The sequence below is a fragment of the Carlito syrichta genome, unplaced genomic scaffold (genome assembly GCF_000164805.1).
Source record: "Carlito syrichta isolate Samal-C Ts95f unplaced genomic scaffold, Tarsius_syrichta-2.0.1 Scaffold133743, whole genome shotgun sequence".
NCBI classification, from domain to species: Eukaryota; Metazoa; Chordata; class Mammalia; order Primates; family Tarsiidae; genus Carlito; species Carlito syrichta.
Window position 1 is genome coordinate 230,144 of NW_007077839.1, and position 15,125 is coordinate 245,268.

The following is a 15,125-nucleotide window of genomic DNA, read 5'->3' on the forward strand; positions in this document are numbered from 1 at the left end:
AGCAAAGTAACATCCTATCAAGTAAGGCACACATTCAATCTGCCTTCCCACCCCCCTTTATTTTTAACTCATGCTGTTTTATTGTTATAGGCAATTTGTACCACTCAGCATGACAGTGTAAACTGAATCAAGATTAATTTACATGCAAAAGAACACTTAGGAGAGCAGCATGGTAAGCAAATGTATTGTCTCGATTGCTGAGGTGGAAAAAGAACCTGGAAAGAAAAAAAGGTGCTCTAATTAAGGGGCATCAAATATGATTGCTTGTGGTAGTTAAAGGCCAGAAAATAGTAAATGTCTGACCATTTAAAGAATTAGCATCTTGCTAGCTAGGAAGCCATAAGATGGATGCATAAATCATAGTAAAATTAAACATTTTAGGTCTCTTAAAGCAGAGATTTTTCTAAATGAAAATATATCAGGTATTCCCAAATTAACAAGAAAAATATACCAAGGTATCATTAAAAGTTTCTCAAAAAAACCCCACAAAAACCAGATTTTAAAATACTGTATAGCCTTTTCATTCATAATAAAGGTAAAATTACTGGGGAAATATTTAAAAACTGTCAGACTAAAGAATCTCTGGCTTCATTTAGAATCTAGCTAAATTTTGGTGAGAGTGGTGAACAGTGTGCACTTTAGGTTAGTCAGCTGGAATTAACTGCTAAAAGGCAAATCAAATAACATTTAAAAATAAAATTAAAAACATCTCCTAAGTTTTAGATTTGCAGATAATTCACAAGAAGAAAATGAATAAGAGAAGGCAGTTCGGAATAAGCACTTGTCTTAGACCTCTTGAAATTAAAACTGTCTGAAAAAAAGTCAAACTGTTAAGTAAAAAAGAGAGGTCTCATATTATTTATAGCATTGAAAGCATCTCACAGCTAGATCATTAACTAACTTTGCACCACTCAAAACTCACAGTAATGAATAAATCATGCTTCTGTTAAAGGCTCATAATCTGAATACTATAGATAACCTTCATACAGAATAAACCAATCTTTCATTTAGCACTTTGACTACCAATCTCATAAACAAGCATGAAACCCTAAATGCAACAAATGAGAGAATGTGACAGACCAAGCTGCATATTAGAAATAAAATATTTTTGTTTTAAAAATATTAATCTAATATATAATAATCTGTTAGAACCACTTTTAATACTGTACACTTTTCAATTATGTACATCTTTAGAATAAAAATACAACCATATTCCCCATGTTTATTACTTATAATTTTTCAGTTAAATCTAATTAACACAATTAATGTACTTCTTGAGTTTTAAAATATATGCTGTGTGAAATGAGATATTAATTACGTAAATTCATTTTATTCAAAGTAGAAAAATCGGCTAAACCCAGTATGCAATCAGGCAATCACACACACACACACACACACACACACACACACACACACACACACACACACACACACACACACACGCTCGCTGTCTCTTCTTAAATTCACTTGCATTTCACCTTCCAGAACTTGATAAAATATGAGAAAACGGATTTTTATTCTGATTTTGGACTTTCCACTAGTAAATCATTTCTAGGTATCTTTTGTGAAATAAGCTAAGCTCTACTAGGGCAATATAACAAATACATGCGTAAAGTTAGGAATTGAGACCTCTATTACCAAACCTGCTGAAATCTATAACTAAAGAGATGCTGTTGCAAAGACTCTTTAAACCTGTGGTAAATTTGCCAACATCAAGTCCCACATCAAAAGATGAATTCAGGAAGACAGAAAGAATGATACAGAAATACCAAGAGACTTGCAAGGATTTACAAATACTTCATATAAACAAATTTTCAAATAGCTTTATTCAGAGTAGCCTTTCTGCTCTATTAAACACAGCAAACAGCTGCCAGATTTATTCAGACAAATAATCAACAACCACAGAAGTAAAATGGCAGAAGAAAAAGGAATTTTGGCAACAACTCCACAGAGAACCATGGCTATTCTCCAAGTGCACCTCTCTCATGCACTGCGGTTCTGTATGGCTAGTCAGCGAAAAATCCCTCAGTCACAGCAGAGCACAAAACATTTGATCGAAATATCAAGTATTTTTAACAAAAACTGAGGGAGAGAAAGGGTATATGATAACCTGCTGCTTTAGATATACTTCAGCTGCACTTTTCAAAAAAGAATATCCCCTTAACAGTAAGTGTGCCAAAGCCTTATTCACCTTGGTTTGATGCCACTCACCTTGGTTTGCTGAGCAGATGTAAAGCAGAGAGGCAGGCTTTAGCCAGCAAAGGGTAAGAATAGCAAACACAAGAATCAATTCAATTTGTCAGTAGAAAAATAAAATCACAAAGATAATTTTCTTCTATAGTAATACTCAACTTCCAAGAAAAGCAAATGCAAAGATAGATGCAGTAATTCTTTTTAATCACTTAAAAATAAGGTCTGAGAAAAAACTATTACTATTAATTATAGACTTTTATGAAATTTTCTTTGTGGGATTTCTTCTACAGCAGATCTTTTTGACACTGCGGATCACAAAGAATTAGAGTTTTAAAAAACCCCAAAAAACAAAACAAAAAAACAACATTCAGCATTACAATAAGGGTATACCAGGAAGAATGTCCTTCTTAGATGCAAATATTTGTCTGTTTCTAGTATCTTCTGGAAGCTTCGTGGATGTGATTTAATGACCACAAAATGAAAAAAATCTTTGTTTGATAACACCTTCCAGCAAAAAAAAAAAAAGCTTAGAGTCACATGAAGTTTTGAAAATTGCTGGCTATAGCATTAAAATATGCCTGGTTTTATAACTGTTATCCTTAATTAAACATGTTAAATTAAAACTAGAGCTATTTCCCTTTATTCATATACACACACCAAAACACCCACTTTTATTAGAAGGCATACTTGACTCTGGGCCAAGTACAGGATATCAATATTTGCATTCTGTTTGAATTTTAGGTACATATTTTTTTAATGTTTCCGTTCTGATATATTCTACAACACAACATTTCTTTAATATAGAATTAGGTCAAAATAAGATAGTGGTAGGCCTGTGTTTATTAATGCTATGATTAGGACTTTATTTTGAAGGGTAAGGTACTCTAGTGTGTGCAGGAAAAAATACATTAGTAGGACACGAAAAAATTCTATAATGAAAAAATACAGAAACATAACATTTATAGTGGTAGGACACTGGTAAGTCCCCAATTCCTGGCTCTTTCACTAATACAAAAGACATTAGCATAACATCAGATTGACAAGCCACATTCTCAAAATTGAAAATTTCTTTAAGAATTAACTTATTACATTAAAGACACATTAATCAATTTTCAAGTATTCCAGGAATGTAGATAAACATACGTTTTAAAGATTATTTTGTAAGTTCAAAGCATTAACAAAAGGAAGATTGTGCACTGGTATCTGTTAATAACTCTCTATGTATGATAAGATAATTTGTTTTAGAGACTGATCAGAAGAACGAGCACATTATTCGGTATTTAAGTGTACAGTCAACTATAGCAATCTCTCACCTTGTTCTTTCTTAAAATCTTTCTCTGACATGGCCACAGGTAAAAGCAGTTCTCCAACAGGTGGCTGAATATTAACATTGAAGCAATCATCCTTGGTACTGAAGAAAAAGCAATCGACACTAAATGCTTAGTAAACATCCTTAATACTATGCAATTAAATAGATGCAATCAAAGTATATGCCAGCATATAAAGTATACAATCTTTATGGCTTAAAATATCATAGCTAAAAAGGTTCGAATTTTTCTCAATCGTTATTTACAGAAAAATACATTTGTTATCTCACTCAGATTTTTTTTAAACAAAACTACACAGTTATAGTCATTTATACCATTTGATATAGAACTTAAAAAAAAATAGCAGCAAAGTTACAGAACCATTATCACTAGAGGAACACTTCATGAAGCCTGTAGAAGATAAAGTGCTTTAGTCCTTAATAGTTAAAATCCCTTTTTAAAAACTTAGATTGGTTTTCAATAAAGAATAAAATGAAGTGACTATACTGTGTTTAGATATGTGCTAATAAAGTAACATCTCATCTGCAAACTTGCTTTCTTAAAAAAAGTATCAAGTAGAAAAACTATACTGAGTGCATTTATTTCACTTAAACTTCAGAACATTATTATCAATAAAAAATTACTAAAACTGCTTAAAACTTTTTTCAAGTTATGTTTCTGAGTCTATCAGGAGTGTGTGTGGCTACAAATAAGCAGGAAGCCCAATTAACACTATCTTTGAGACATATTTATTCTTTTAATACAATAAGTCTTAGAGTTAACAGTCAAAAGCTCATTAAGTGGCTTAAAGAAGCCTTCAGATCTCTCTAGCTTCCACTCTGCCACCCACAGGCTGCTGGCCTTCATCCGCACCATTGCCAGATGGCTGCTCATCTCCAGGTCCCATTTTTACACTCCAGCTGAAGGAAGAGTAATGATGAAAGAGTGCTGAATAACTGAGCCAACAAAATTCATCCCTTTTTATCAGGAAAGCAAAAAGAGGGACTTCTACTTGCATGTTAGAAATGGATCCCATGGCCTGTGGGAAGGTGGTTAGAGAAATGAAGAGTATGGATAAGAAATACCAACTACAGACTAAAAAGCACTTAAATTTATTCAGGTGTGGGGTAGGGACAAATAAGATAATATGAAAACAAGAACATAAAATCCACTTTTATGCTATTATATATTCTTGTAAGTTGCCTTATATGTTTTCATATGTGGATTGTTCAAGGTAAACCAATATATCCAATTTATTTATTAATTCAATAAACATTTACTGAATACAAACTTAATCCTTTGTATTGCGTGAGTATCTGGGGATTTAAAGCCAAGTGAGATTGGCCCTTGAAACTAGTTGGAGGGAAAGAAATTAAATTTATAATGGGATGGGAGGCACTACTACCTCAATGTGGAAAGCACTATAGTCCATGGAAAAGGAACTGATTTGTTCTGCAGGGGTGACGTGAAGGCAAGTTTATTTCCAAAGAGACAGAGGGTGGCCTAGTCCTGTGTTTTTGGAATGATGAGCAGCCTAGTGTGTCAACAAGTGAGGCCAGGAGCACCCTGTAAAGATGATCGTATTGAGTATGACTACTCATCTCAGTTCTCCTGGGACAGTCCCAGTTTATGGTTGTTGTCCTGGAATCCTCTCTCTCTCAGAGGTGTCCTGATTTGCATAATAGAGTTAGACAAAGGTGTTTCGATGTTTCTTAAAGCAAGAGTTCCAAAACAGAAAGTAAAGGATCCTATCTGTGTTTCAGAAGCTCTGGGGGCAGTGTATAAGGGGAACAGAAGAGAAACCAGAGACAGGCGGATAAGTTAGGAGTCTAATTTAATAGTCTAGACATGGGCTTTTACAATTTACTGTGTGTTTTACTTTAGTAAATCCTCACAAGGTCCTAAGAGGTAGCTTCTGTTACCCCAAATATAAGAAAACTGAAGAGAAGGGGAACAATATGCCCAAGGTCATACAGCTAGTACGTAGCAGTGATGGGTCTTGAAACCAGGTGTATCTGACTCCAAAGTTCACATTTATTCCACTTATACTCTTCAGCTTCCCTAGGGTACACAGTACTTAGGAAGGGGAAGACGGAATATTTTATAGACACACTGGACTAGAAGAGGTAGACCTGGTGATGGATGGAAGGAACTTTGTGCTTTCTTTTTTTTTTTGAGTTGGAGTCTCACTCTGTCGCCCAGACTGGAATGCAGTGGCCGCTACTGGCCATCGCAGCCTCGACCTGCTGGGCTCCCGCAATCCTTCCGCCTCAGCCTTCCGAGTAGCCAGAATTACAGGCACGCGCTACCACGCCCGGCTGATTTTTTGATTTATTGTAGAGATGAGGTCTCGCTGCCCGGGCGGGTCTCGAACCCGCGGGCTCAGGCAATTCACTCACCTCAGCCTCCCAAAGGCGCGGGATTACAGTTGAGCCACCAAGCCTGGCTGTGCTTTCTAGTGTGAACAATTGGGTGGGTAACAACATATTGAAGGAGTATGGGGACTTAGAATGATTTGGCTTTACTGATGTTATATTTTGAGTACTGACTTACCCAGGAAGAGATATTCAGTAGATAATTAGATATACAAGTCAAGAATTAGGACAGAGATTAGCTGGGTACAGTGACGCACACATGCAGTCGCAGCTACTTGGGAGGCTGAGGCAGGAGAACTGCTTGAGCCTGGGAGTTCAAGGCCACAGTGAGGGCTCTACTGTACTCCAGCCTGGTCAACAGAGCAAGACGCTGTCTCTAAAATAATAATAATTTAAAAGCAAAGAATCAGGAGAGAGGAGAGGGCAGTACATATGAGTTTGGAAGTAAGAATGGTACAGGACAGAGCCTCACAAGTGTGTACAATCCCATAGGAAAAGAGGATACCAAGAAAAAGGATAAAGAATGAACCTGAAGAAGCCCTGCCTGCATTTAAGTAAAAACAGAAGGCAAGCAACTTGCAGAAGAGACAGGGAAAGAGTGGTCAGGAAGAAAAGGTGTGGGCTAAACACTGTAGGGAGGAAAAGTAAGACGAGGAACAAGAGGCAGCAAATATACTCCTGACCTTAGCATGGCAGCTAGGAAGACTACAGAAGGCATCACGATGAAGGGTGAAGGGAAGACAGGCAGAGGAAGAAGGAGCAGAAAGCAGAGGTTTCATGGGATGAAGAGGCAAAAGGAGAATGCATGAAGACACTGAACACGTGTGAAGACTGGGGAAAGAGTTAGCGAAGAGGAGGAAACAAGGGAGTAACTTTCAGAGCAAGGTCCTAGGAGGGGTCAAAGAGGGCAGGATTAAGAGCAAGAACCAGGTGATGGGCTAGTCCTGGAATGGAGTAGGAACAGCACAGGAGTGGTTAAGAGAGAGGGAGGTACTGAGGGCAGGGTACTTGAGAGACAAGTCTGATGCAGTGGAAGATGAGGTCACATGGAAGGCTCATGAAGGACTACATGAAAATGTCTATATGTGTACACAAACTATATATATAAACTATGACCTAATTATGTAAAATTTCAGCTTCAAGTCGAGGGCTACAAAGTTCTCCAAAGTGGGAGGTAAAAGACCATCCACTGAGGTATAGGCAAAAACCCATAATTATGTTTATTTGTTCTCATTCCTTTTCAAGTTCTGTTTTTGTCCACTGAGACACATTCATACACACATACACATAATTTAAAAATAAACTCATAAATATAGAAAGTGTATACTCAAAATATTTTTACTAATAGAGGCACACAATTTTAAAAGTTAGGGGAACACTGGGCTAAATTATATGCACTATATTTTTAACGACTTATTTTTTCTTTTTAATAAAAACCCTTCTGTTTCCCAACACTCCTGAAGGACACTACATACTCCCTTGATTGGCAGCACTGATGCCAAGGGAGAAAGTTGGAGAGTGTAGAAACAGAAGGGGCAGGAGATCTGCCTGCTAAGGCAGCTATGCAAGTCTAGGCAGGTGAGCAGCAGGTGGGAGTTTGGGTAGGGGGTGGGGGAGGGAGGAAGGTGATCCTAAAATGTCCCCACTAGCAAGCAGCAAGCAATGTGTGAGAAAGTAATTATGATTCAACTTGACTGGATGCTTTTACTTTTATTGCTTTTTGGTTAATGCTTGTTTTATCTTCTGTACTGGTGTAATGGTTAACATGTAGTCGTGGATGAAAAACCAAGGGTTTCAACTCATCCCCAATGGGTCTTCTGAGGCAAATTAGGGAACACTGCTGTTGGAGATGCTGCCCAATGCATACTTAATACCTATTTTCTCTCTGTTTCTTGACATAATCCTGACTTTGTTTAGGAAGACAATGTGCCCAACTGAAAACATATTTCTCAGCCTCTCTTGTAGCTAGGAGTGAACAAGTGACCCAGTTATGACCAGTGAATTGTAAACAGAAGTTCACTGAGGATTTCTGAGAAAGCTTTGCATTTCTGACATAAACATGATTCCTCTCTCCGCGTCACTTACTTCCTTTTTTAGCTGGAATGCAGACAGAAAGTAGAAGAGCCATCTTGTGACCATAAGGATGACAGCACATGCTAATAAGATTAGCACACAAGGCAGAAGGGTGGAAAACCTTAAACCCTGAAGACATTGCCAAGCCAATGCACCAGTTCTGAACTGCTGACCTCTGTAATTCTCGTTCTAGGAGAATAATAAATCCCTATTTGCTTATAACACTACAACTGAGTTTCTGTTACACATAGCCAAATGCAAAATCCAATATAACTAATACATAAAGTGCTTTATAAGCACTTCCATCTTCTAAGCAAGGTGTGGCTTATAATGGAGTTAAGATGGAATGTTTCCTCTTTGGGGGAAACTTTACTCTCATTTACATGAGTATTCTAGGATGTCCTCCAGTTTACTACGTACCTCCTTTCTACTATTTTGCCTTCTTTTCTGTTCGTTTCCCTCTCCTTATAGCTTTTCTTTTCCTTTTTCTTCATATCTCCTCTGGTCAGACATGGAGGGAAATAGATATAACCCATTTCTACACACAGATATCTCAACATGGAAAAAAGATGGCGAAACGGACTGATGGCAGATGTAAGTTTTTCAGAATTAACAATTACCAGATTGATGAAGTACTATTAGTAGGGCAGTTTTAAATAGCTATACAGGATCAGAGGGCATATAGTTTAATGTAAGACAAGATTTTACTTGTCATACATTTAACCATAGTGTATGAGGGGAGACCCCCAAACCCCCCAGACTTATCTTTTAGAAAAGGGCAGGACCCTTGTAGTACAGATTTCCCCCGTGAGGTAAGTGTTCTAGGAACCCATTGGCATCAGTACGCCAGCTAGCATTGTTGTGAGAGGCTGTGTTGGGCTTCAGTGAATTTTTTTTGGAGACTCTTGCAACATGTTTGCCCATTTCATAATAAGTGATTTACAAGTGCACCCATCCACACTGCACTAAGTTCAGCCGTTTTTGACAGAAAACAGCATGATTTCCCTGCCTTAACCTCCCTATTCACTCACCTTGAGCAACTTTTTTGTTTCTCAGATGAAAAAAGTCCTCAAAGGGAAACGTTTTGCCAATATGAAAGAGGTTAATAAATAAAAAAGGGCAGATGGCAGGGCGTGGTGGCTGAAGCCTGTAATCCCAGCACTTTGGGAAGCTGAGGTGAGGAGATTGCCTGAACCCACAAGTTCGAGAACAGCCTGGGCAAGTTGGCAAGAACTCATCTCTACAACAAATCAAAAAGTTAGCCAGGCGTGGGTGGTAGTGCACGCCTGTAGTTCCGGCTACTTGGAAGGCTGAGGTGGAAGGATCGCCTGAGCACAGCAGGTTGATGGTAGGGTGGCTGTGAGAGTGCCACTGCACTCCAGCCTGGGTGACAGAGTGACACTCCAACTCAAAAAAAAGGGCAGAAGCACTAAAAGGCATCAAAATTAAGCTCAAAACTGTTTTTGGTAGTGGAAAAAAAATGTCTTGATAGGTATACTGCATCAAACGGTGAGTACTTTGAAGTTGACTAAAGTTTAAACACATAAGAATAAATACACATTTTTTAATAAATAAATTCCAGGGTTGTGTGTGTGTGTGTGTGTGTGTGTGTGTGTGTGTGTGTGTGTGTGTGTGTCCTTGTATATGCTTGTACTACATATAGTATTATTTCACAGAACCATTATAGGATCCAAGTTGGATCCTTTAAGTAAGAGAAATGGGTAAGCAGCCTATTCTGAGACTCAAGTTCCCTCATTTATGAAGTGAGAATAGTGACACTTACCTCGCAGTCTAGTTTTAACTTCTAAATGAAATAAAACAGAATACCCAGTGTAATGTGATATCTACATACATAACAGGAATGTACCATTATTTAACCATTCTCACATTATCATTTCCAGTATTATAAACAATGCTTAATTAATATCCTTGGCTAGATTTCTATACAAGCACAAATACTTCTCTAGGTTGGATACTCTAAAAATGAAATTGCTAGGCTGAAAAGTATGACTATGTATCATTTTTATAGAAACTCCCAATTTAAAGTCCCAAAAACAGCATACAAGAGTACATGTTTTTCTCCACTTTCCTTGTCAGTGCCAGATATTAAAATTATTTTAAGGTTTTGCCAATCTGATGGGTGAAAGGCTTTAATTTTTATTTCCCCAAACACAAGTGATATTGGACATCATTTTATGTCTACTGCATTTATTTTCTTCTAAACTGCCGGGTCTTAGTCTTTTCCCCCATTTTCCTACTGGTATTCTTTTCACTGATTGTGAGAGTTCCTTACATATTCTGGTTATTAAATTTTTGTCTGTTAAATATGCTATAGTACTTTCTCACTATTATATTTATAGTACCCACTTTTTCATAGAAAAGTTTTAAATTTTTAATGGCAGAACCTGTCAGTCATTTTCCTGTATATCTTTCTGGGTACTATGTATTGCTTGAGACTTTTGCCCTCAGAGTATGAAAATATTGACCTGTATTATATTTTAAAAATTTTATAATTTTTATGATTAGATCATAAATCCATCTGTAACTTATTTTGGAGCATTTGTGTGAAGAAGCTACCTTTATTTTTTCCAAATAATGGTTCTCACACTATTTACTGAATGGTTCATTCTTCCCCAGTGGTTTGAAATGCTACCTTTACAACTAATGATGTTTCTAAATTATCTGTTTGGGTTTCACTGGTTCCTGTGCCAATATCAATTATTCTGAATAAAAAACCTTTTGCAACTTTTAAGAATATTTTGAAATTATCATGGAAGAAGGCTTTTTTCATTAAAACAATTTGACTTTTCTTGAACATTTTCTCTTCCTGCTAAATTTTAGAAATTTGTCAAGTCGCCTGAAAAAGCTAACTGGAATTTAGTCTAGGATCACACTGAATATGAAGTAATTTGAGGGAGAATACTCAAATTTAGGAACATGGTATATTTATTATTTACCTTTATTACTTTATTTCTACTGCATTATATTTTACTTATATCTTCCTTTATGGCCTTTGGAAAAGTTTCAGGTCTTCCCTGCCCCACACATAAGTAGTTGTACCACCTTTCTAAACTTACCAAGTTCAATCATAGATTTTCTGTTGATTCCAACTTTCTGGGTTAAAAATTATATTGAATAAAAATTGTAATTTGGTCTCTCCCTTTCTAGGATTTATACTGCTAACTGCTTTTACTTACCTTTCTATACTGGCTAGAATTCATTATAAGATGAACTACAGTGTTGAGAGCAGATATCCTTGTTTTGCTTTGCTTTTAAGAGAATGCTTCTGATATTGCATGTGTGTATGGGTTACTTGTCTGGCCCAGAAGCCATTTGAATTTATAACCTCAAGTGATGTCTACGTCCTTGTGTCATCCTTTTGGGTTTAAAGTCAGGGTGATGCTTGCCTTACAGAATGATATGGGATGCTTTCCTTCTTTTTCTTTAGTTCTTTTTTCTTTAGAAAATTTTTAAGAACATGGAGATTACCTCTTTTTTGAAGTTCTGATACAATTTAATATTTTTATTCCCAATTTACATTTTTCTAGGAAACTATTAATTTTATCTAAATATTCCAATTTATTGTGGTAGAACTGTATATAGTATTTATTTTATAATTCAGAAGATCTTTGTGTTTTATAAAGTCTTTTTCTTCTCTCATCTTTCTTAGGTGTCTTCTTTTTTCTTTAATCACATTAGCCCATAGTTTTTCTATTTTTTTGTCCATCCTATAAGTGTTTTAAAAAAATGTGTATCTTCTGTACTCAGGAAACAAGGAATTCTCTGTAAACACATATATCTTAGATCAAGCTTGATAATCAAATTATTAAAAACTGTGTATCTATATATGTCTATCTATCTGTGCTTCCTCTTTGATTTGTCAGCTTAACGTGTGTTAAAATATACTATGATCGTGGCTTTGTCAATTTCTCCCAGCATTTATTTGTATTTGCTTCTGCTTTATAAATTACAAAGCTATGTGATTTAAAGGGTTGTGACTGTTATATTTTCTTAGAGGATTGTAATGAACAGAAAATATTTTATTTTTTACCTGATATGCACATTTTTCTAGTTTTAGCACATGTATCTGATGAATGCACACATACATTTCATCTTTTTATTCTCAACTTTTCTGTGCCATTCTCTTTTAAGTATGGTTCCTAGGATAGCATATGCTAAATTTTGGTTCTTACCTGTTTAATAAAAGTAGGATTTAATTCACTGACATAAATTGTGAAAACAAGTATGTGTGGCGTGTATGGCCCCTTCCAGTCATCTTATTTTATTTTCTATTTACCATGCTTTTTCCTTTCCTCCTTGGTTAAACTGATCAAGTTTTAATTATTCCTTTTCTTCTTCCCATTAGCTATCTGGAAGTTATAACACATCATATTTTTATTATTTTAGTGGCTCTCTGTTATATTTTAAGCCACATTTAAACTTCTTTTTGCCATCAATTACTCATCTTGCTAAATATGACAAGAGCCCTAGTACACCATCATTCCCACATTTTTCCACATTGAGGTTTTGGCTCGTTTATTATTCTTATTTTTCATATTATGTGTCAACAATTATCTTTCATACATGGATAGGTTCTACAGGTAGAATTCTGAGCCCACTACTCTTTTTTATAATTCTATGTTTTCTTCTGTCTCAGATGATGATGATGACAGAGGTCTTGCTATGTTGCCCAGGCTGCAGTGCAATGGTTATTCACAGGCACGATCACAGCTCACTGCAGCCTCAAACTCCTGGCTCAAGCAATCCTCCTGCCTCAGTTTCCTGAGTAGCTGGGACTATGGACACTCACCACTGTGCCGGGCTCTATCTCATTTTTAAGAAAAAATTCCATTACAATATGTCTTTGAATAATTCTTTCAGAAAGAATCTGTAGATGGTAAATTGACAGAATCTGCTTGACAGAAAAATGACTACCTGGTATCATCAAATTTTTAAAGGTCATTTCCTTTGCCTTCTGGTCTCCAGAACTGATGAGAGTACTGATGAAAAATCTGATTCCATTCTCATTTTGTTCTTTTTCAGGCAACCTAAAAAAATTTCAGGTTTTGCTGTGGAAAATATTAGAGTATTTTTTTCCTCATCAAAAATTTTACCAGGATGTGGTCTTTTGGTAGTTTTTTCACATTCACTCTGTTTGGCCTTTTGGGAAAATCTTAATCTATCCAATCAACATCTATCTATAGACCGATCTATCTAATCTATCTATCTATCTATCTAATCTATCTATCTATCTATCTATCTATCTATCTATCTATCTATCTATCTTATCTATCTATCTATCTATCTATCTATCTATCTATCTATCTATCTATGAGACAGGGTCTTACTCTGTCATCCAGACTAAAGTGTACTGGTGCAATCATAGCTCACTGCAGCCTCAAACTCCTGGGCTCAGGTGATCCTCCTGAGTATCTAGTGCTACAGGTACATGCCATCACATCTGCTAATTTAAAAAACTGTTGTCCTAGCTGACCTTGAACTCCTAGATTCAAGTGATCCACCTGCCTCGATCTCCTGAAATGCTGGGATTACAGGTGTGAGCTACCATGCCTGGCAGTAAAATGTTCTATAATTTATTTTTTAAATTATTTCTTCCCTCCAGTGTATCTTTTCTTTCCTTTCAGATCTCCTATTTGATAAACTGATCTTTTTAACCTTTCGTCTCTATTTTCCGTCTCTTTGTCTTTTGCTTTCTATTCCAGTGGACTTCCCTGACCCTTTCTTCCAGAACACTGTATCAGAAGTCGGCTGTGTCCATTCTACTATGCATCTACTGAATTTCGCATTATATTTTTAAACCTTCAAAAACACTTTAAAATTTTTGGGGCTGGGTTCGGTGGCTCAGCCTGTAATCCTGCACTTTGGGAGGCTGAGGTGAGTAGATTGCCTGAGCCCACTGGTTTGAGACCTGCCTGGGCAACTTGGCGAGACCTCATCTCTACAATAAATCAAAAATCAGCTGGGCATGGTACCGTGTTCCTGTAATTCTGGCTACTCGGAAGGCTGAGGCAGAAGGATCACTGGAGCCCGGCAGGTCGAGGCTGCGGTGGCCGGGAGCAGCCACTGCACTTCAGTCTGGGCGACAGAGTGAGACTTGAACTCAGAAAAAAACCCAAACAAACAATAAATAAATAAATAAAAATTTTTGGGCAACCCCCTCAGGTCCCCTCCCACTGTCTTCTCAATAAATCCTGCTTTCAAAACTTTTTTTTTCTCATTACAGTATGTTCCTGATTCATGGATACAGTGTTATCTTGATTAGATGTTATTTGTAATTTCAAAGATTTCTTTTCTTTCCAACAGTCCGCTCCCTTCACAGTCAGTATGTCTTTGTATTCATCTTGAAGCTTCTCTGTCAAGTTGCTGCTTTCCCTCAAAAGTTTCATCATCTTAAGCTGTCCATTTATGTTCATAATGAAGGATGAGGTTTAATTAATACACAAAGCAACCTATTAGCTATGCTACCTATTAGCTATGAGATTTTAGAACAAGTTCTTAACCTTCTTGCATCTCAGTTTACTCATCTATAAAATGGAGCAATAATACCTACAAGGTGGTGAAAATTAAACAAACTGACACATATCATGAAAGTGCTTGGACCGTGCCCAGCACACTGCAAGTACATTATAAATGCTAATGATTATTATTACTATGGGTCTCCTCTGACTAACTACGGAGACATGAAGTTGGAGGCAGGTAGGCGATGACCTTTACTCCCCACCAACAGACTGAAGATTGGCTTTACCCTAGAGGCAAAGGATTTGAGAGCATCTTGGACAGACATTCTCTTGGATAGCACTGCATTTCACTTATCTCTGATCATCCCTTCATACAAACTCAACCCCTGTTCTGCTCTGGGCCCTACATCCACACCAGAAATCTTTCCCAGGCAAGCCATTCCTTTTCTTTTTATTATTATTCTTAGACAAATCTAGGGGTAATCTGCTTCTAGGGGCTAGAGGTAAGGTGGGAGAACTGGGTGTTGAAAGTAATTCCCTGATTGCTGTCTTAAGACCCTTAGTTTTTCTTTTCACTGATTCACTTTGTGCTTGAAATTCTGCCAATTTGTTCTTACCATTATGGTAGTTTTCTCCCATGAGTGTTTTGCCCTGTGATTTTTATTTTCTCTATTATTGTTTATCTGTCTCTATTTGCT

At 36.7% G+C, this 15,125-nt stretch overlaps 1 protein-coding gene across 1 annotated transcript in view; it reads right to left on the reverse strand.

The window, feature by feature from the left end:
* Positions 1–15,125, reverse strand: part of AP3B1 (adaptor related protein complex 3 beta 1 subunit) — a 245,200-nt gene that overhangs the window by 14,803 nt on the left and 215,272 nt on the right. Inside the window, exon 24 of the mRNA XM_008049368.2 lies at positions 3,507–3,604. Within this exon, the coding sequence (XP_008047559.1) occupies positions 3,507–3,604 (98 nt within the window). The remainder of the gene's footprint in view (positions 1–3,506; positions 3,605–15,125) is intronic.